At 43.1% G+C, this 22,859-nt stretch overlaps 1 protein-coding gene across 1 annotated transcript in view; it reads left to right on the forward strand.

Moving 5' to 3' along the window:
* The first annotated feature begins 520 nt into the window (after positions 1-520).
* The window catches only part of DYTN (dystrotelin), a 41,525-nt gene continuing 19,186 nt past the window's right edge, over positions 521-22,859 (forward strand). The window contains exons 1-11 of the mRNA XM_075001376.1: positions 521-539; positions 3,667-3,741; positions 8,614-8,803; positions 9,162-9,164; positions 11,178-11,260; positions 11,915-12,003; positions 13,133-13,204; positions 13,555-13,718; positions 16,456-16,567; positions 18,921-19,069; positions 22,113-22,281. Of these exons, the coding sequence (XP_074857477.1) occupies positions 521-539; positions 3,667-3,741; positions 8,614-8,803; positions 9,162-9,164; positions 11,178-11,260; positions 11,915-12,003; positions 13,133-13,204; positions 13,555-13,718; positions 16,456-16,567; positions 18,921-19,069; positions 22,113-22,281 (1,125 nt within the window). The remainder of the gene's footprint in view (positions 540-3,666; positions 3,742-8,613; positions 8,804-9,161; positions 9,165-11,177; positions 11,261-11,914; positions 12,004-13,132; positions 13,205-13,554; positions 13,719-16,455; positions 16,568-18,920; positions 19,070-22,112; positions 22,282-22,859) is intronic.

Here is a 22,859-nt window from a genome sequence, read left to right on the forward strand (position 1 = left end):
TTTCTGTATTCACCTTTGAATAGAAATAATAGCACCTTAGCTGAAGAAACCTATACTACTTGGAACCATCTAAAAAGCCAATTAAAGCAAGTGCAATTGCACTTAAGTGGCTGGTGGACTTAAAAACATGCTTTCTTCTCTGGTATTTACTCTTCAGTGGCTGGTAAAATTATATGTGCACATTGGGTCATTGAATAACAAAGGATCCCCTCCCACCACGTACCTTCATTTAAAATTCCAATTGATCCCAATTCTCTTCTCACACCAATTTACAAATATGACTTTCACACTGACTAGAAAAGGGAAATTAGGCCTTTCGTCCTCAGCAACATGAAAGGGGTCCATTTTAAAGTAAAAACTTTATGTAAATTATATATAATTTTATCTTGTACATATACCCAGTAAATTATGCAGATTAAGATGTCCAGTTTAAAAAGTTTCTACATACCTGGGCTAAAAGCTGTGGTTTGTTTGGTTACAGAAAGTCCAGTGGCATGTGTCCATTTTAAGCCTCTCTCCAATGGATCCAGACCAGCAAGGTAAACGTTATTCCCACATTTCACAAGAGAATTCTCAAGTGTGTTAACTGGTAAACTTAACTGGAGTTGTTCCATCTTCAGAATCTTTTTGTTATAATTCAGGAGACAAGATCTAATGCTATGTCATGTCAACCTGTTGCTTTAGATCAGGGTGGGTAATAATTTTTGATGTGGGGGGCACTCCAAGTGGTTAAGGGTTGTATTTTCCTATGTGGTAGTACCCAGAGGAACTGAGACCTCATACTAGAGTGAGTGAAGTCTCTGCTCTACAGCCTTGGCTGAGAGCCAGCTGGCCTTTAGCTCATGTGGTAGAGTGCAGGGCTTTAGACCCTATGCTCGCAGGTTCTCACAGGTTCTATCCCTGGTGCTGGCAACCCAGGTCTGTCGGTGTTACATATGGATGGGGTGCAGGGTCTGGGATGGAGGTTCGCTGCAGAAGGGAGCTTGAGGTAGAGGACTGGGCTGCGCCACAGGTTGTGGTTTCTGAGAGGGAGTTTGAATGAAAGAGAGGATTGTGACCTGGGGCAGGGTATTAGAGTGCAGTATGTGGAAGGGGGGATGGGTGTAGGAGAGGATTCTGCCTTTGGGGAGGGGTGTAGGGTCAGAGGGAGCTGTGACCTAGGGAGGAGGGCGCAGAGATTTGTATAGAGATGTGGAGACGGGGTAGGGTTTGGGTGCAGCAGAGGATTCTAGCCTGCAGGAGGGATTTAGAAAGGGGTGAAGTGTCTGGAAGGCAAGCTCTGGCCAGGCTCTAAGCTACTCTCAGGCAGGCTTTCCTCTCTGCCAGCAGCCCCAGCCAACTGCCTGTTCCCTGTGACCCCTGCAGAGGGAGGGAGAGCAAATACTTGTTAAGTAGCTAGCAGACTTCCAGATGTGCTTTCTTCTGTGGTGTTGTGTACTTCTGAGTGGCTAGTAACATTGTATTGTTTTAAAATCCTAGTAGTCTTGGCATACTGTTCTCCCTGTGCAGAGAATCAGCACAAGGCCTAGCATCATATAAGAGCCATTTAAGTCCTGGATCTGCGCAAGGTCTATGCCCTAGTTAAGTCTGCGGCTGGTTCTCTGCACAGGAGGGCATTTAACCACAATGAGAAAAAAGATTTAGTTTGTGTTTTGTAAAATGTCTTCTCATCAATATCCTAATTGATCTGTAATGTTGGCTAACATCTTTGCTTGGACACTTGGCAGATGGGTTTTGAAAATGTTTGTTTATTGCTTATATTGTAAGACCTTCTGTACCAGTCAGTGATCTAATATTAGTTAAGGATTGACTTCAAATTTTAAAAACATGGTGAAATGTTTCCAGAGCAGACCACTAACATGTGACTATCAGTACCCACTGCAAATAAGCCTGAGAATTTCGCATGACAGCGTGACATTCCGTAGTCTCAGAGAATCTTATTCATTGAAGAATTTCCTGTTGGGACACATGATATTTCACATTCATGTTTCTTATTCACCTCTGTCAAACCGACTTGGGACCTTTCAACTGGCTTTCATATGCTTCAGATTAGTCTTTGAAGGAAAAAATCACTAGTACTACAAGCCAGCAAAGCCAAACTTACTTTCTGCATTGCTGTACTTTTTATAATGCATCATGGCACATAGCTTTTCCAAAAAACAGCAAACAATATAACATGACAAAGCAAGACTGGACAGAGGGCATAGCAGACACAGGTTTTAGGAAGCAACTGAGTAACAGCAGAGTCTATAATTTGCTGACTGTTAACATTAGACTGATGTGTGTGAGAAATCACAAACTGGCCCATTTTCACAGGAAACAAGTGGGAAGTTTTGTGACTTATTTCCACGCTCTCATGCATGGTTGTGGTTATCGTCATTGCCCGTAAGTACTTGCTTCTTATTTGAGCAGCAGGAATATATATGGCTCACCAGAAGAAAGAAATGAGCTAATAAATCCTTTGATAGATTCTAATGATACTGTGGATAGACATTTTAAAAATAAAGTTTACATCTGTATCTGAAAGGTCCCAGAAATATTTTTGGCACTTTGTAAATAGATCAAGTTATGAAGCCCCTTAATCAGCTCCTACTCAAGCTCCCATTAACTTTAGTGTAGTGAAAGTAGTGAGGAAGAAGTAATGATGCAGGATTTAATCCAATAATGTCAGTGAGATTGCCAAGGGGAGTATCATGCTGACAAACTGAGTCAAAGAGATGCAGAACTCAAAACTATTTTCGCAATATAAAGTACAACTGTCTGATTCCCAGCAAAAGACTATAAAAATGAAATTGTTTTGGTTTCCATCCTTCAAAGGTTTAGCTGTTTGTTGAAGCTAAGCTGCTGTTTTAAGAAAATCTGCAGACATTTCCATTTTGTTGTAAAGCTGTTTTCTCTCAAAGAACTATTTCAGTGGATAGCTTTGACCATCTGCAATACAGTATAGTGTAAGCATCATCTGTAAACTCTCCCCCAAAGGACATATTCCTGTGTTGTGGTTCCAGGGATGGACAAGCTGATCCCTACCATTACTTATGGAGAATGTCTAAAACAGCAATCACATTTTAAGGCTGGTCTATCTTCAAAACATTTACATCAGAAGAGCTCTCTTTCTGTGCGATGGGTGCTCGCTCTTGTAAAAATAATACGTGGGTCTTGCCAGTGTGGAACAGAAACTTATGAGCTCCTCTGTTATGGAGCAGAGTAATGATCAACACGGTGCATACTACTTTTTGCCAAGCTAATAATTAAACTCTTTCTAAGAACAGTGGCCCTTCTTTATCAGTGCAGAGAAGCTATTTCTACAAGAGCTTCCTCAGTTACCTTCACACCCATCACGGCTCTAGCATTCCATGAGCTGGGCAAATTCTGCTAGACACTCATTTGTGATGCTTTTAGAATCAAACAATTCATCAATTTTAGTGCTTCCCCTTGACAGAGGTTCTTGAGTTAAATCCTGTGTTCTTGATATGCTTTTACTCACTAATTGCAACTGAGTCCAGATGAGGTGTGAACTGGACAGTTTGAGTGACCCTGGTCTCTGAGGTCTGGTCTTTGAAGGCTATTTTCATATTTTCCCCTGTTTCCTTATGTGTTCCCCCATCCCTTCCCCTTATAAATATCACAAGACAATCTATGGTAATTTATATTTGTTTTTCTTTACAGAAGCTATAAATGACGTGCGGAATTCTGTCTATAGAACCGCCCTGAAAGTACGCTCGGTGCAAATCCTTTGCCAGTGTAAGTAGCTCAGAGAGGTCCTGTGGGAGGAGAATCTAGAAGAGTCTGAGTTACCATTATAAATTATGCTACTTGCTCTTCAGTAACGCTTTCCATCTGAGGATCCAGCTTAGCGGGACCACCACAGGTGGGCAGCACTGTAGCGCAGCTGCGGCAGCCCGTGTCTGTGGCACCTGGGGGGACAGAGGGTGCGAGTGTGCGCTGGGGACAGAAGCTGCTCCAGCCAGGATGGAGAACCTCCACCTGCTGTGCACCAAGCAGCAGGGCTGCTGCGGCCCAGCTGGAGCATCTATGGCTGCGGCATGCCTAGTGCACCAGGACTGGAGCTGCTCTGGCTTTGCTGGTGTGCCCCATACCCATGGCAGCAGCATTCAAATTTAACCATACCATTTTGAAAGAGACTGACTTCCTTCTGTAGGCGTAAAATGGCATTACTATGGACAGATGGGTGCTTGAGATAAGGATGCAATTACCAGTGTGCACTTGTACAACTCTGTCTCCTACCCACCCTCCTCCGCTGCCCATCCCTTTCCAGGGGCCCATCTCATGATGATGCCCTTACAAGAGCTAAATCACCTACTGCAACCAGGAACTATAGAGCGTGTCCCACAAGAACACAGGGGGAAGGGTTTTACTCCCACTGTTTTCTTATGACCAAGACAACAGGAGGATGGAGACTCATTCTCAACCTGTGCAATCTCCACCGACACTCAGACAATGGTTCGAAATGGTGACCCGCTCTATCATCACTATCCTCAAACCTATAGGATGTATATTTTCATGTCACAGTACATCGTGTGCAAAGACTCTTCCTTTGATGTGCAATTCACAAGCAACATTTCCTACATACAGTGTTCCTCTTTGGGTTGTCTACTGCCCCAAGAGTATTTTCCAAGGTCCTGGCCGCGGTCCTGGGCACTTATGAAAAATGAGAATCAGCATCTTCCCACATCTCAATGACTGCTTTTTAAAAGGACCTTCTTATATAAACACACAGAACACAGTTTCCACCACAAGAACCGTGTTCTACAAATTCAGCCTAGAGCTGAACCTACAAAAGTTTACGCTCACTCTAATGCAACAGTGTGAATTCATGGGGACCTATTTGGATTGTACAATGGCCACAGACTCTTTACCATTACCGAGGGCACATGCCATCATGAATTTAGTAGCTCTACTACAAAACCACCCTCAGGTCTCAGTGAAAGCTTACCTTCAACTTCTAAGCCATCTGACCAATGCCACATTCAGCATATCATACGCACATCTTCACATGAGACACCTGCAAATGTGGCTACACACGGTATACAAACCTCACTTCCACCTCATAAGCAAAATTCTCTCTATACCTCTCAAAGTACAGAACTCCCTTTGCTGGTGGACCGTGGATGACATCTGTGCAGAGGAGTATCATTCCAGACAATGCCCTTTACCATAACAATTACAACAGATGTGTCCTTAATAGGATGGGGAGCTCACCTCGATGGCAACATCACTCAAGGACAAAGATCTCGAGAGGAATCCCGGTTACGTATCAACTTCCTGGAACTCAGGGCAGTCCGCAAGGTACATCAACAATTTCTGCAGTGTATATTAAACAAGTCAGTACAAATACTGACAGTCAATCATGTTCTGCACAAACAAGCAGGGTAGAACCTGTTCACACCTACTGTGCATTGAAGCGATGCACTTATGGAGATGGGGTATCCCAACACAACATTACTCAGACTGCAACATACCTTACTCGTAAAAACAACGTACTTATGGATGATCTCCACAGACGATTCACTCAGAATTACTAATGGGAAATCAACTCAGGCTTTCTGAAACTGTGTTCAAATGATGAGGATATGCCGGTATAGGCCTATTCGAAACCAGTGACAACACCGAAGGTCTGAATTATTGCTCCAGGGCAGGTCTGGGATCAATATCCCTGATGGATGCCTTCAGAATAAAGTGTGACACGCCCCTGATGTATGCCGGACTACCGCTGCCTTTATTTCAGAGTGTAATCCTCAAAACAAAACACAGTAAAGCCAAGGTAATTTTGATAGCACCCAACTGGCCCAGACAGCCATGGTTTTCCCACCTGTTCCAGATGTCGCTGCCATCTCTTTAGCACATCCCTCCAATCTCTTGTCTTCTCCACAACTGTCAGAATCGTCATCACCCCAACATGGACAAGCTTCACCTCAGAGCATGGCTTATCGCTGGTTAACAGCACTCGAAGCAACATGTTTGACTCCAGTTCAAGAGATACTTTTCAATGCCTGCACACAATCTACAAGAAAGACATACTTACAAAAATGGCAATAATTTGCCATAGGGTGCGATAACCAATAATTCTCTCCTGTCTCAGTAGACATCCCACATATATTGCATTATCTGTTACAACCCAAGAGTTCAGGTTTATCCCTCAGTTCTGTAAGTGTACACCTGGCCACAATTCACAGCCCTTCAGCCTCCTAAAATGGAGGATTATTTGCATTATTAGGACATGGGCAACATCTGTGGGGAGCTCTGGGGCTAGAGCGCTCACAGGGAAAAGCCAGGGGTCTGTGCTCAGTAACTCCTCTCCCCTCCCAGAGCACCACAAGTAGCTGATTTGCAGCATTCAGGCTAAGAGGGGGAGAGGAGCAGGAACAGGGGTGCACTCAGGGAAGAGGCGTTTTCAAAATCCCACCTTTCAGCTGTGTGCCTCAGTTTCCTTTGCTTATAAAGGGGATAATTCTTTCTTTCATCCATCCTGCTTGTGAGCACTTAGCAGGAGGGTCTGTCTGACAGTATGGATGTATGAAATACACCTCCCATTAGCAAACCCTAATCTCAGCTAGAGTCCATTAATTATTTATTACAGCAGAAGCAAAATCCAAATTAAGACTTTAATGCAGTCAGTTATCCCTGTCTGGGGGTTCAGCTCATCATCATGATACCTCCTGCCATTGTGCTGGAAATCAGTACTATCAGCCTCACTCCCTGCCCCCCAGGCACCCTCTACTAGCAGTGTCTCACCATCATCACTTCTATTCCACTCCCTGTCCGGACCCACATCAGTCGCAATCCCCAACATCCACACTGGGGCACAGGCCTCCAGCTGAGCACCAGAGCTGTTATTCCTCCCCTCTGCTGGAGGAGTAGCAGCTCACTGTCCTATCGCGCACCTCAGGGGCCCACTGCAGTCTTCAGTCTGGCCTCTTACTTCAGAGAGAAACTGCAGACTATCCTGGCCACCTTCATCACTGGCAGGCATAGGCGGGAAAGGGAGGAGAGCTTCCCCCACCACTATCCATGACCCCAGCCCAGGGACCCTTTTGCCACAGTTTCTGACTGCCCCTCCTCCAACTCTTAACATCACCTGCTTTCTTAGGCCACTTCCCAGCAGCCTTAGCAGCTTTGACACCCACCCCGAGCACTCTCCTCCCAGGGCTTTGACCCTTCCCTATGTAACTAGGCCATTCTTGGTACCAGCTGTGCAGCCCTCAGGCTTCTTGCAATAGACTCTTCTTTTGCTGCTCCAGGGCTGCCCTTTTATCAGGGTCAGCTGTGCCCTAATTATCTGCCGCACCACCTGTGGCTGCCTACAACTCAGCCTTCCTAGATTGGTTTTGACTTTGGAGTGGGAGTAGGAGTGAGGGTGGGAAGGGCAGCTGACCCATCACTATCCCTTAGATATCTTTACCGGGGGGGGGGGGGCGCACACTAGGTGCTCACAGTGATCCCTTTGGATTTAACAATCCATGAAATAATCTTTTTTATGCTCTTGGGAGCATATGTAACGGTTGTCACACAATCACTGACAAAATGTGACTCTAGATGATTTTCAGATATATCCAATTTGTTGGGTGGACGTTCCCATTTTGCGAGCTATTCTCTGCCCAAAGTGTGCTCAAGGCACGCTCCTAGTAATGGTCTCAGCTCTTGAGTGAACCCCATGCAGCAGCGCTGACAGCCACCGAGGGCCCTGGGGCAAGGTGGGAAGGGGCCTGGCTGCATGACATGCTAAGGGTGGGGTAGGGGCAAAAGGGGTGTGGACTAAGGCATTCGACCATCAGCACCGCTCAGACCATGGTGCTGCCCTCCCCCCTCCAGCTGCATGTAGTAGCAGCAGCAGCAGCCAGAGCTACAGGCCCCTTTGACACAGCAGGCCCAGGGGCAGGTGCCCTCTGCGCCACCCCCACCACCACTGCATCAATGGGCCTGACTCCAAGGATATACTCCTGCTGTACACTTTGGTTCTGTTCATCTCTTCACCCTTTCTGGTCACTTTCCATGCACTTTTCCCTCTATTTAGAGTTAGTTCTAAGTATGGTATTTGCTCTGCCTGATGATCATTTGAACATGATCTTAAAAAAAAATAGTTCTGTTCACACTCTGTGGACATTAAGTATCCCATGGCACTTTTTTATAATAGGGTGGTTGCCCCAGTGTTCTTGGCCAAGCCATGCCCCTTGCTCTTTTATTCTTGGGAGCAATGTATGGAAACCTACAGAAAAGGGTAAGGAAACCTGACATGCCACTTGTGCCTGATAGTGTGTTTGTAGGTAGTGCATAGCCTTTGTCTTGTCTCACGACACAGGGCCAAATGGCATCATACGTGCAAAATTTACCTGTGCAGTTTGGATGAATAGTTGCTCCTGCGCTTTTCCTGCATCACCATTTTAAAATCAGTTTCATGAAAGCTCAGTTGTCCTTTTCCTTCTTTGAACACTCAGAACGTTAGCTAAATATGTAAACCTAGCAAAAGAGCACAAGTATTCAGTTTTATACCAAGCATTATAAGGGGTTTTGTTTTCCAGACTATTAAGAAATGTTCAGCTTCCATTTATGATAAAGATATTGTGATTGATTATTTTTCTCATTGTTTTCCCCCAGTGGTTATGACTGATGTCTCCCAGATTCAGCACATCCTGTGTCAGAGGGCGAAGCAGAGCTCCTTGACAACACAACAGCTATCACAGTTGCTGAAACAGCTCTTCCAGAATGTTAAATTAGATAGGCTGGGCCAAATAGATCCACAAGCCCCTGAGTTCACCCTGAAGCTACTAACTTCCATGTATGACAGGTGGGAACAAGCATTCATTGTCTCTGTGGTAACACTCATTTCCACCGCCTCTCCTTTTATATGCTATTTGCAGTGAGAAACTCACCAACCCTTGCTCAGAAAGTGTATTATTTAAATTACACATAATCAGAGGGTTTTCGCTTCAGATCTGGATTGTCAGCGAATGTTTGGGGTTCAGATCAAAACTGAAACCAGGGCTAAGGTTCAGGTTATATCTTGCAGACTGGTTCTCATGAGCTTTCAGGCCAAGTTGGTGGAAATCTCACAAACTATGCTGTTTTTGCAAGATTTCTGCCATTTTGAATCATGCTCTTTGATGTCAGTCACAGCCCAGAGGCCAGGGGCTGAAACTGCAGAGAAGGTGAATGACGTCTTCAGCCTTAGACAGTTGAGGGTTGAGGCATGTTGGCAGAGCAATGCAGGGAAGCTTACACATTGGCCACCCATTCTGCAGATTTTCAGTCTGACAGGGTAATTCCGTCTCCAGATCTGACGAGTGAGCTTAACCCACCAATCCCAGTTAACAAATAGACTGAACACTAAGTTGACAAACAACAACAGAAAGGGAAATGTACAATTGAGTTTTGTGGGTAAGAATAAGACCTGGAGAAGCTTTGTTGGTGTTCAAACAATGTGCTCATGCTGTAAAAGAGCAGTAATTATGTATAACAATGGTTGAACCTATCATGGACTTTCATGCCCTGAAGAAATTTTATTCTAGGTTACAGGACATGAACTGTGAATGTTCTATGAATATTTTACCTGAGAAACCAAGTTATGGTGAATTGGAAAAGCGCATGAGCCTGATTTGCTGTTGAACAATATAGAGGATAAACCCCTTCACTGGGCTGAAAAGAAATGCCCACCCCATAGAGTAAGAAGTGGAGAAGGTGCACACTGACAGCTGTGACCTATTAGGCAGCGAAAGCGTGGTGCTGACAGCTGGGTTTTACTAACATGGAAGCCACAGAGTTAAACTAGTTTTAATCATGGTGGGAAATTTTTGCAAAATTTCACTGACGAACACAAGGCTTATCAGACAATTTTGCAAAAATTCGTTCATTCAGTTGCATGTATTTGGCTCCCACAGCTGTATTGTCTCTATAGGAATCAGAGATAGTAAAAATTTGTGGGGAGGGGAGTTTTTCCAGTGAAATACAACAAATCTAAAACAGGTCTACAGAGAAAGAAAATGCCATTTTATAAGGTACCTTTCAGAACAGAATCACATTTTAAAACAGGGTTGATCCTCTGCTAACACTTTGTTCTCCAGGCTAAAAAGCTTGTCATCCATTCGTAAGCAGAATCAATCAGGAGCAAAAGAAAGAAGTTAAATTAATTGTTTAATTTATTCGCAGTGGATGGAAAGCATCCCAAGCAAAAGTACAGAACAAAACCTATGCACCACTTAAGACCTCAAAAAAACATAAAACTTTAGCAATTCATAGTATTTTCATTATCCCCCTTGAATTTCCCATAATGAATTAATTGACCTGCTTGATTTGTAATTCTGCGTGACAAACTGCTTACAGAAATCATTTGAAGGCTAAATATAAAATAGTGCATTGTGGAACAAAATGAGAAATAACAGGAGTATTTTCTAAGCTTCATACTCAACGTACCTACAACCTACCCTGAAAAGTGACTCTGCAAAGATAGCATTGCTACGTTCCATGTTTATGGTCTCAGAAGTTCCAAATAAAATACTCCCTGTATTCAGTTTTCTTTTTCAAATAAACAAATATTAACTGCCCATCACAAATGAGGAGCTTTGGAAAAAAGCAGAACAAGAACCACTGGATGTTCAAATCAAGAGAAGAAAGTAGAGATGGCTAAGCCACAGCCGAAAGTGTACCCTTTTTCACCTCTATGTGGAGGCCCTGGACATAATATAACCTAAATTACTCTCCCACAGCTATACTGGCTCCACAGGAGTCAGAAATAGTAAAATCTTATGGGGAGGGGATGTTTTCCAATGAAATAAAGCAGATCTGAAACAGGTTATGGCAAAGGAAAATGCCATTTTCTAGAGTACCATTCAGAACAGACTCAAATTTTAAAACAGAGTTTCAGATGGGAGCAAATCATGTTACAGTTTGTAATATCATAGCATAAAAACTGAAAGCAAAAATGTACTTTCACTATAATCTTTTTGTTTTTGTGTTTGTGCAGAGCCTGGCATAGTGTAGGTTTTGGTCCATGACTGTGGTTCTAACCTTTACCCAATACAAAACAAATAATATGGTATATCAAAGCATGTGAATGTAAAAGGACCTGGATTCTTATGAAGTTTTCTTTCAATATAACAACGTGGTTTGCACCAGTAGCTTTAGCTTTCACATTCTTAGTTTTATTTTTTGTTTTGTTCTCGGAGTGGAACAGGTTTTATCAAAGCCAGATCAGCTGCAGCCGCCCTAATTGTTCTCTCAGGAGACAGTCTGCTTCCTAAATACAAAGGTGGGGAAAAACAGACCTTTACACATTGCCTAAGGTACTATGTACTGAGTGGTAACGAAATTTCTAATGTATTTTATTTCTACTTAAAAAAGAAAACAGGGTCATAGTGTGCATGCATGAATGTAAGTACATGGGGCCAAAAATGACTCTCTTTTGTAGGAAAAATGTTAATGCAGAAGAGTAATATCCATCAAACAATTATTATTATACAGTACCTTTCGTGTAAGCACCTCTGAACAAGTCACAGACAACATGATGGCAGTAATAGTTTTCTTAACTGTAGTATATTGAACAGTGCCATAACTAGCTAATTTTGTGCCCGAGACATGAATATAAAATTGGGCCCCCTCATATTTGTATATTCATAGTAGTTATTTTGAGAAAAAGGGAGAATAAATAATAAATAATAATAATACAATGTTTATTTATTATATCATATTATAGTTATGAGATATGCATAAACAATCAATTCACATACAGTGTATTTGAACCCCCTTAACTATGCTCCCAAAGCAAGTGCCTCACTCGCCCTTGTTACAGCTCAGATATTGTTGTGTGCAATTGTTGCTATGTAGCTCTTGTTGGAAATAAGCTGCATTAAGAATCTTCTAGCTCTGCCAGAATTCCAAGGCTGTTTTCTCTTGTCCATTGCAGCTTTGTTTCAACTTTATGCTGATCCTGATGGGAAGGGGACCCTGATCACTCGGAGTGCCATGAGGAGCCTCTTAACAGACTTACATCAGGTAACGTTTCTGCTAGTCCATAAGTAGAATAGAAAAATGTACATAACTACAAGTAGTAAAGTGGTCGTGAAAGGGCTAATTGGGTTACCCTGAATATTATGGGATGGATCTCTGCTTCAACCCTTATTTCCTGTTTGGTAAGATGGGGGATTTTCCCTTCTCTCTGTTACGCTACTGGTGAATAAAGCAGCAAGTTCCCAGCCTGCAGCCTTGTGAATAGAGAGTTTGTTTTGTTGAACTGAGTAGTCCTTTTGCAAAACTGGCTGAAGTCAGTGGGGTTCCGTGTAAGCACAGGGATCTGCCACACAAATCAGTCACTGGATCATGGCTTCAGTGTTAAATCCTGTTGTCTTCACTCTGTCAAAATTCCCATTCATATCAGTGTCTCTTCAGCTTGCATTTTGGCTCCATTCATGGCAGCCAAGTCCTGCAGGTAGTTCCAAGAGCACAGAGTTGCACCTGTACAGAATCTTGCATAGCTTTAGCGGTCATGGTGTCAAAAGGGGCTTCATGCAGGCGATGTCCATCTGTCTGGTGCTGCTTGCTGGGTTAGGACTGTAGCTACTTAGACTATAAGGTCCTTGGGGAAGGGCCTTTTTTTGGTTCTGTGTTTGTCCAGGGCCTAGCACAATGGGGTCTTGGTCCATGATTGGGGCTCCTGAGGGGCTAGGATAGCACAAATAATAAATAGGAGCTGTAGACAGGCATTACTCATTGGCATGACTCAGAGAATGGCCTCCAAGAAGCTCCTCAACCAGGTGATACTGTCGCATGTGGGGGTTAAGGTGGGGTTTTGTTCCACTTCAGTGTGTTTAGGAAAACATGAAGTGTCTATGCTGGAATAAAGGAGGATGTCCCACCACTGGGTTCAGTACTTTGACCCAATAGCTCAATCTGCTAACTGGTTTCAAATTACAGGGCCACAGGCATCATTTTGACACATACTGAGGTTTGAAATTACACTGGCATCATGTGTCTAAATTAAAACACTCTTTCCCCCACGACAAGAAAAAATGGCTTTTCCATTAACACCTTCGCTTCTGTGCTGTCACCACCCTCATGTAACACAGTGATGACAGCTGTCTTTTAACACAGCAGTTCTGAACAGCTGTCTTTCTTCTTGACGTAGATCCCAACTGTTGTCGGGGAAAGCTGTGGTCTGTCTTGTGTGGAAATTGCTATTCAGAGCTGCTTCCATGGGGTAAGTAGAATTCAGATATCCTTGGGAAGTGACCAGGAATGTTGCTGACTGATTGTAATTGCCAACGTATCACATTACAGCAAGTAAAGTTACCTCATTTGGAGGGGCAAGCTTGCTTCCCGATTCCACTTGACAAACATCTGACACCAATAGAGAAGAATACTCAGTAAGGTGCTAGCATGGACCCCCCTGCACCTTTGTGGAGACCCTGTGAAGCTAGTGGTATTCTACAAGGGTGGAGTCTGTGCTACCATGTCCTGATCTAGGATGAGGTCTTATACTGACCTGTGACACAGGTAATAAGTCTATTTAAATAAGTAACTAAACCAGAGATTGATATTCTTTTTGAGGTTCTGAACTCAGCAATTGGAGAAGAGAAATTCCTGTTTTGGCTACAATCTGAACCTGGCCTTCTCCTGTGGCTTCCTACCTGTTATAGATTATCAGCCACTGAAATGGTTACACATCACGTTCAATGTAGCGTCTGCAAGAATTTCCCCATCACTGGGCTAAGGTACAGCATACGTACTATGAAGCATTATTTGTAGTGTGTAGAGAGCATCCTGATCAGTGTTTTACACGGACACAATGGCTACATCTACACTTTCACAAAACTTCTCAATGGCCATGTAAATGGCCAAATTGAAGATTACTAATGAGGCGCTGAAATGCATATTCAGCACCTCAGTAGCATGCCGCTGGCCACAGCTCTTCGAAATTGCTGCGTTTTGCTCCCATGTGGCCCGTCCAGATGGGGGCCCTTTTCAAAAGAGCCCTGCCGACTTCAAAATTCCCTTATTCCTAGGAGCCCTATGGTTAAAATGTCGGTTATTTGAGAGTTCTGGATAATAGAATACTGGATATGAAAGAGTTTACTCTACTTTGTAGCCATCATGTCTTTTCATTAATAAATCTTGTTTTGCCTTCTGTGGTAAGTTAGCTATACTATCCTTTACATCCATGCCAGTAAAAATAATTCTGAGTATTAAAGGAGTGCTACCAGGTAGTTAGGACCCAAAATAAAAACAAATGAAAAATAAATGTCAAAAGCTCAACATTAATTTAAATATTCTCAAGAAAATAAATTGTAATCTGCTTTTGAATAGGCTATGTGATGTTGGTTGAGAATTGTTTTTAAAAGCTCTTTTTCAAATACCCAACAAGCTGTGTGAGGGAACCAGGATCCCAGGAGCTGTATAAGTATTGGAAGTCCAGTGAGGGCTGCACACAGAGCAGTTAGTTCTCCATCCTAGTCGAGCTGTAATAGAGCTTCTAGCTTTTTTCCACATTAGGTTAAATGAACCATTTCTTGTTGGGCTTTATTTTTTTTATTGCGGGGAGACTCTTCTTTTTAACAACAACATTTCAGAGAAATTTGAATCAAAAGCTTTTTGAACTTAAAAATAACATTTCAAAATCTTGAAAACATATGTCTGTTTTTTTTACTGAAACAATTGTATCCTAATTACCGAAAAAGTTTCAGTTGACTTAAATCTGCATTTTTAATTGAAAAAAGTTTCAGCTGAAAAGCTTCACTTTGCTATTGCCTGATCCCCAGCAAAGGAGTGAATTGCAGCTTCTTCTTTGAGTTTTTACTCACATCATTTCAACTTAGATATGTGTTCTTGCCACATGCACTGAAGCCAGAAGATTTCCCCTTAGCAGTATCCAGAGTGGACTGGCTCTGATGCCCTCTTGAGTGGCACACCCATGCCACAGTATATAGGGCATCACCAGCCCTTCCCACGCTCAATTACTTCTTGCCACCAGTGACAGTGCTTGGAACTGAGCTGCTATGGCTACTACTAATTATCTGGTTCCCTGTACATAGTTTCCCATTGTTGTACTACTTATCAATGTTTAGAAAAAAACTTGTGAAGTCTGTTTGGGATGTTGCCTTGGGACAGGGCATGCCTTGGTCCCTTGGCTTCAGGGTGTGTTTTTGCTCCTGAATGGGCTCCTGCCAATGCCCGTTAGTGATCCTCACCATAGCTGTTTACGGTGCTTGGGAGAGGAAGCTGGTAGTTGACATGGCCCCCACCATCCCCTGCAGTCTCATGAGATTCACTGCACAGCTGTTCTGCTCCACATATTCAGCTATCCAGTCCTCCCTCTGAACCTGAGACACAGACGGACTCAAACAATATTGTCTTCCCACCAAATTGGTCAAAATTGTCGTCCCAGCAGAGCCACTTGGTTATCACAGGGCTGTTCAAATGTCCTGACTATTTCCCCTTCCACCCATGCTGTTTGGGGTGCATGTGCCCCCTTGTATCCCACCCCACACATTGTCCCTGGGGTCAAGGGAAGATGTCTGAGAGAAGACTAGACTGCATGAGATGGCAGTGATCAAACCAGGACAGGGAATTTTACTGTTACACTTTTATGGCAATGTTAATTTGCATTACTAACTTAAATTACTGACTTAAGTTTTTCCAAAATCATAGGTCCTACTGTGTTCTAGTATGCTCCACCATGCTTTATGCTGGATATTGTGGCTCACAATGACTTGTATTTAGAGATCAAGTGAAGCATGTGATACATAAGGAAAAAGTACAAAAAATGGCATAATGAATAACTATTGCTTCTGTAAATGAAATTCAGTGCATCGGTTATGAGCTATAAAAAGTACTAGAACATCAGCACCTGATCAATGAGTCTTGTTTTGATTAACTCCTTGTCTCTCCCCTAGCTGCAGGAAACCTTTTCTACGTTGACAGTATCTATCAGTAAAGCTTGGGTTTTGGGTGAACTGATTTTTCACAAAATATGCCAAATTTGATGACTAGGGTTGGTTTCAAAGTGTCAGACTACAAAAAGCTTTTGGAAAAGAGAAAAAGTGACATTTTCAAACTAGAAAGTTTCAGTTTTGAGTCAAACAACTTTTTGTTTTGAAGTTTCAGTAAATTTATTCCAAAAGGAAAAAAAATCCAAAGGTGAAAATAAAAATAAAATGTTTTAAAATGATCAAAATTAATTTTTTCAGTTGGCTCAAATGAAAACCTTTTTTCAGATGTTCAGTTTGTGCAAATTCAGGATTCTGACTTTTAGTCTGATTTGCGACAGAAAAATTTCCAATATTTCAGATTTTCTTGGATCAAGAAAACTGTTGCCTGCCCAGCTCTGTTGCCTGCTCAGCTCTGTCTATATCATCAAACATTCATGGATGTTCATTTGCAAGCTCCCAATCCTCCTGTGTGAAGTTGCCAGTCCTGGGAAGTTAATCTTATTCTTTCCGTTTTCCCTGACAGGTATCGCTGTCTGAAGTGCCTGAATTTTGATCTTTGCCAAGTCTGCTTCTTCACTGACCGTCACAGAAAACCACACAAGAGGTCACATCCTGTGATGGAGTACTGTGGGCAGGTACCATGCCAATTTACTGTCTCATCTGCTTGCTTGCTTGCTTGCCCTATTGCTGTGAATGGGTAGACTCTTGCCTATGATGATTTGTAAGAGAGATCACCCACAAGAAGTACATCCTGCCTTGCTGCCCAGCAAATTCAGGTGAGTGGAAGAAGAAAGTGTGTGTGTGCGGGGGGTGGTAAAGTTTAGAATTTTTGCTCTATCTTGTGATATACCTTCTAGTCATGTGGAACACTAAGGAGTAAAACTTGACCCGTGGTATGTCAGGTCACCGACTGCAAGCAGCCACCACCCAATTTTTGGACCTGTGGAAGGGGTGCTTGCAAGACATTGGCCGTGTCTACACTAGCCCCAAACTTCGAAATGGCCATACAAATGCCATTTTGAAGTTTACTAATGAAGTGCTGAAATGCATATTCAGCACCTCATTAGTATACGGGCAGCCACGGTGCTTTGAAATTGACGCGGCTCGCCGCCACGCGGCTCATCCAGACCAGGCTCCTTTTCGGAAGGACCCCGGCTACTTTGAAGTTCCCTTATTGCTATGAGCAGATGGGAATAAGGGAACTTCAAAGCAGGCAGGGTCCTTTCAAATAGGGGCCCCGTCTGAATGAGCTGCGCGGCGGCGAGCCGCGTCAATTTCGAAGCACCGGGGCTGCCTGCATGCTAATGAGGCACTGAATATGTATTTCAGCGCTTCATTAGTAAACTTCAAAATGGCCATTTACATGGCCATTTCGAAGTTTGGGGCTAGTGTAGACATAGCCATTGTGGTTTTGTTGAGGAGGTGATATAGGGAAGAGAACTTGGCCCATGGCTGGTGGAGACGTGCATCATTGCCCCTTCATTCCAGCCCACCGTGTGCCCATTCAGGAGCTAATGCAATCTAAAGCTGTGCAAACGCCTCGGCAAAGATTCTTCTAGTTGGTTTATCAATCTTTGCCGTTAAGACAAGGTCCCGGGGCTGTGCTTGCCAAGAGAATTCCTTTTTCATCCTGGTTTCAGTGAAGGTGTGAAGATAGGAGTGTGAAGGCAGACAGGCAAGGAGACTGCTCCTCAGTTATAGGTTACCACACTCTTCAAAAAAATCAACACTCTCAGAAGAAGAATGTATTAAATGGAATAGACTGTTTCAGTAACAAGTAGGTGGCACAATCAGATGCAAGGTGTGACAAAAATATACAGTGAATAAGAACCTGAAAACTGATCCAAAGGAAAATCCCTGCATCAACCCCTCTGAAATCAGCGAGGTCCCAGAAAACCATATGACTCCAGCCAGCGAGATCAGCTTTGAAGAATGAGGGTCTTAAGCTATGTTACCATTAGAAAATCAGCACTGTTTGAAAGCAGTTGACACTCATAGTCTTTAAGTGAAATTGAATACGGACTTTACCGTGCCCAACAGCTGATTCAGAAAGTACGCAGTAGCTCGGGTGAAAGCAGGATAAGTGGCAACTGAACTGATATAGTCCAATTTACTTGGCCTTCTTCTACCCCTCACACCAATGTTTGAAATGCCAGTGCTGTTTTTCTTTATCACAGTGATACCTTATGGTAGTTTTATCATCAGTGTAGGTAATAAATAGAAGGTACATACATGGGTTGCATTATTTTTTCCTGTTTGCTCTTTCCCAATGGCGTTGTAGATGTACTAGGTCCATAATGAGCCTGAAACACTCCCAGCTCAGAATGGCAGCATTTCACACCTACTTTGTACAGCAGGAAAGTGAACAAGTAGGCTGTTTGTGGTCTTCCAAGCACATGCATTAAAACATCCATAGGAGGGACAGTAGGTTCATCCCTAGCTATAAAACAAAATCATACTAAATGTGAGTGTACTTTTAAGTTCCAAGCAAACTAGGGAAGGGCAACTAAAACTAGCCACCATCCACAAAACTCTACAGCAAGGGTCAGCAGCCCACTGGCACACATGCCAAGAGCGGCACATGAGCTGATTTTCATTGGCATGTGAGATGGGGCTCCTCCCCCAGGCAGCTGGGAGCTTGCTGAAAGCCATGCTGCCTGTGGATTAACAAAAAATGAGCTAATGCAACCAACCACCACCTAAACAGTAGAGCTCTGCATTTTTATTTATTAATGAAGCTGTTGTAAGTAGGACTACTAGTGACTTTTAAAAGTATCACTGGTGTTCAGACCATACACAGAGTCAAATTTTGTCACTCCTCAGCAAGGTTGCTGACCCCTGGTCTACATTAACATTTTCTTTCCACTGGATGTAGAGAAGAATATAGCGTCACTCACCTGTGTCTGGGACTGTGCTGACTGGCTGCTTGTTGCTTCCGACCAGTGCTTGTTTTAACTCCATTCCCTTCTCTATTGCATGTCGCTCCAGCAGATGTCAGCAAAGGAAAATGCAAAGATCTTTTTTCGCACTCTCAGAAACAACCTGCTTCAAGAGCGCTGCAGAAGAAAGGAGGCTCAGAGAAGGCAGATGCTGGAAATGTTTTGGGAAGTCCCCTCCCTCCATCATGAGCAAGCACAGTGAGTGTCAGTCCCAGTGTATTTATACCACCTGTGTGGTGAATTTTCGGAGACCAGACACCTGCAAACTGCAGCACGTTCACTACCTACATCCAACAGTACTAAAACAGAAACAGTTTGGAAAATGAGTTACTTGACTTTGTCCTTGAATGACTGCAATTTGATGGATGAAATATGGATTGGTGATCAGTCCATAAAACACAAATTAAGATTACAAAGTAGAAAGGTTGAAACTGTATGGTTCTTTCCATACTTTTTAAAAAACTATCACTCATCTGAAACAAATCTTGGCATAATATATTGATATTGTTTCCACAAAGTAACCGTTACAGCCTGTGGGGTCAGTGATCAACAATCTTTTCCGTGTCATGACTTCCTGTCATGGCAGAAAGTTTTGTAGATTCCTGCTCCTTTCAAACTGTAGCAAATATGAAGGGGGTTACCAGGCCTGCTGACGGGGGTGGTGGGGGGGAGAAGGGGAAGGAGGTAATTGCCCAGGGACATGGCAATTTGAAAAGGCCTGGGAGCACCCCAGTCATTGGCACTCTAGCTCTGCAGAAAAGTTTCTCTTGATTGAAAAGAGCTTTTGATATGCTCCATGCTGGTTCTGGGGCAGGTTACTCGGCCTCATAACCTGCTCTTTCAATCATGAAATGCTGCTGTGGCTTTTTGCAGAGGAGATAGGTTGGGGCTGGGGAAAGAAGGGAGGCACAGTGCAGCTGCTCTGGGGCTCATCCCAGTATATGCAGGACCGGCCCAGGGCTGTTCTACTGGTGGTGGAGGGTCCGTAGGGATTTCTCCTGGCAGCGGGGAGGCTTGTGTGTGGGACCAAAGGCCCACTGATTTCTGCCCTGGGGCCCAGAATTGCTGTCTGTGGACCTGGTGGTCACAATGGCCCATACAATGAAAACACATGAGAAAAGCATTTTGTCAAATCTAACAAACTTCCAAAGGAGAAATGTTAAAACATTCTATCGGGCTTGGGTTTGATATAGTAATTGTGGAACTGTTGTGTTGCCAACAAGTAGAAACGAAAGCTGAGCTTTTAGTTAAGGCTTTGGGTTTGGATTCAAAAGTTCTGGGTTTAATTTCCAGCTCTGATAGTGACGTGTGACCTTGAATAAGTCACTTAATTTCTCCGAATCTCAGTTTTCCATCTGAAGGTGGGAACAACAATTCTTCTTTTGTCTATCTTGAAGGATAGTCTGTTTGACATTTCAGATGTTGGCATTGGGTGAGGGTTGGGGAGTAGGGAAAGACAATGTGAAAGATGGGTTATAACCATTCAGTTGCCACTTATCCTGCTTTCACCTGAGCTATTTAAAATTATTTAAGGTGAGCATTATGTTTTTCTGGGTACCTGTACAGACCTAACACAATAGGGCCCAGATCTCAGATGGAATTAAAATTATGAGCACTACTCAGAAACAAGCACAAATTTATTTTGTTTTTCTTTCCTCCATCCTTCCTAGCATAAGCTCTTTGTGCCATGTTTTTCACATGTAATCTCAGATCCACCTTTGCAATACTTTCTGCCATACAGTGCTTACCACTGGATAACCCCAGTGAAGTCAAGGGGACTATTCTATGTGCCTTAGACCAATGTTCCCTCTAATTTTTTTCCATCCCTGCATGGAATAAATTTTGTTATGTGCACCAAGGCATGTGCAGATGTGCACCATCAATAGAAATACGTGCTGACAGCTCTAGGAAGCCCTGGGTGCTCTGCTAATCAGCTTGGCAGCACCTAAAACTCTTCTGGGCAGCTGCCCAAGTGTTGTACCAAGGATGTTGCCACACCAGAGAGTAGTGGATTTCAGAGGTACAATTTGTACATGAAATAGACAGAAGAGATCTGTTAACCACATATTGGTCCTTAGAACAGAGATGAATTTCTCCCCTGAACAATTGTGTGTATTTGTCTTGCCTATTTGGCCTGTTCAGTTTGTAGACTTGAATATCCACCAAACAGGTCTTAAATGAAATTGAGTGATGCGTTCACTCTTCTGCACAGGTATGAATTTCACCCTTCCCAACAATAAAGAAGTGGAAAATATATTTACTAAACTTTACAGTTCTCCACCACTGTGTAGTGTTATTGCTATTAGAGATTATTATTTTAAATACATTCACACTAATGGAGGACCTTAGTTACAGTATGAGAGGTTTGCTGGAGTATAAACAGTGCTGAGTTATTTGACCACTGAGATAATGCTTAAGTAAATGTGCCTTAACAATTTAGGGTTACCAAGTTTGAACTTTCGAAAAAGAGGACCCCCCTCCCCCCGTGAGAGGGAGTATATCAGCATCTACCAACTCACGTTGTATTAATATACTGTATATACTATAACACATTAATAGAATGTGAGTTGGTAGATACTGCACAGACACACTCCCTCGTAGAGGTGTTCTCATTTTTGAAGGGTCATATATGTTTCCTAAGTTTCATTTAGCAACAAAAGAATACTTTTCATGTGAACTTTGTCGTAATCTTTCCCCTAGTCCACAAAGTCCTTTGATAAATTGATGGGTTTTTGCTGATATCACATTTGGGTAGGATGAGCCCATTGGTGAGGGCAGAATTTTCAGTTACCATTTCAGGTGGCATTAAATGGACCATTAGTACTCTATCCAGCACAGACTGTGCTGCAGGATTTCTGGCCTTCTAAAACTTTTCTGAGTTGAATTGCCCAGTTTAGTTGGGCTTTTCTGCCAGTGGGTAAGAAGCAGGAGAAGTTGAAGAGAGAGTGCAGCTGAACTCTTGTTAAAAGGAGGGTGACTGGAATTCTATGTTAGAGACTCTATGATCTCTGTTCAATAAACAAAATAACATCCACTATAGATAATCAGTTATTTCAGCCAAATATAGTGTCAGCTAACAGTGGTTATAACTAACCCATAATTCTTGACAGTTATTACTCTGTTGAAAACAGAAGTTTTATTTATGATTATTCTAGAGCGCAGGGAAAGGAACCTAGGAGGTCTCCTGTTGAGCTTCTCATTTCATTCTCTCCCTATTTTTACTTCCTTTCCTGGTTTACAGGCCGTCTGCCGAGCTCAGCATCTTCCCGCAGCCTGCCCATCATTACCTGTCTTCCCCAGCATACAGTCCAACCCTATGGTTACCCAAGCACTTACCTGAAAAGGCACCTGCAATGCAGCTTACTGAGAACAACAACAGGGAACAAGCACAAGACAAGACATCAGCTCAGGTGAGAAGAAAAAAGATGTGACCGCATTGAACAAATCAGAGTGAATATTCAAAAGGTGTGGAGAGATCGAGACCAATTCTCAATCAGCTTTTAGACTGTCGATTAAATACTGATGCTAGCATGTTCTCATGGTTAACTTCAATTCTGTTAATTTCTGCTGTTGGAGGGGCGGAGTGAGGGAGCAGGAGACTGTAGGGGAAAATAAATCAGGGACCTGAAAAATTGTTAGTTATCCCTCAGTGAACTTGGCTACATTTCAGTCTTGGTGATTGTGGAAGAGTGACTCACTGTTGACCAAGTTACTTTTTAGATCTCCCCACTTTGGGTAACAAAGAGTCTAATAAATAACAGTGCTGGTGTTCTTACAAAAGGTCTTCAAACCCCTTCTCTCCAGGCTTCCCCTCTCACGGGGCTTAATGCCACCTTTCCACTGGCTGGTAAGGAAACCCATGTCCTCCCAACCTAGCTTTGTGTCCAGGTATCCCAGGTTCTGAGCAACAATCGTTTGTTGCATCCCTGGGCCTGTTCCTACCAACTGTAATTATTATGGCCTGCAGTGATCTGTGCTTCAGGCCCTA

The sequence above is a fragment of the Carettochelys insculpta genome, chromosome 8 (genome assembly GCF_033958435.1).
Source record: "Carettochelys insculpta isolate YL-2023 chromosome 8, ASM3395843v1, whole genome shotgun sequence".
Taxonomy (NCBI): Eukaryota; Metazoa; Chordata; order Testudines; family Carettochelyidae; genus Carettochelys; species Carettochelys insculpta.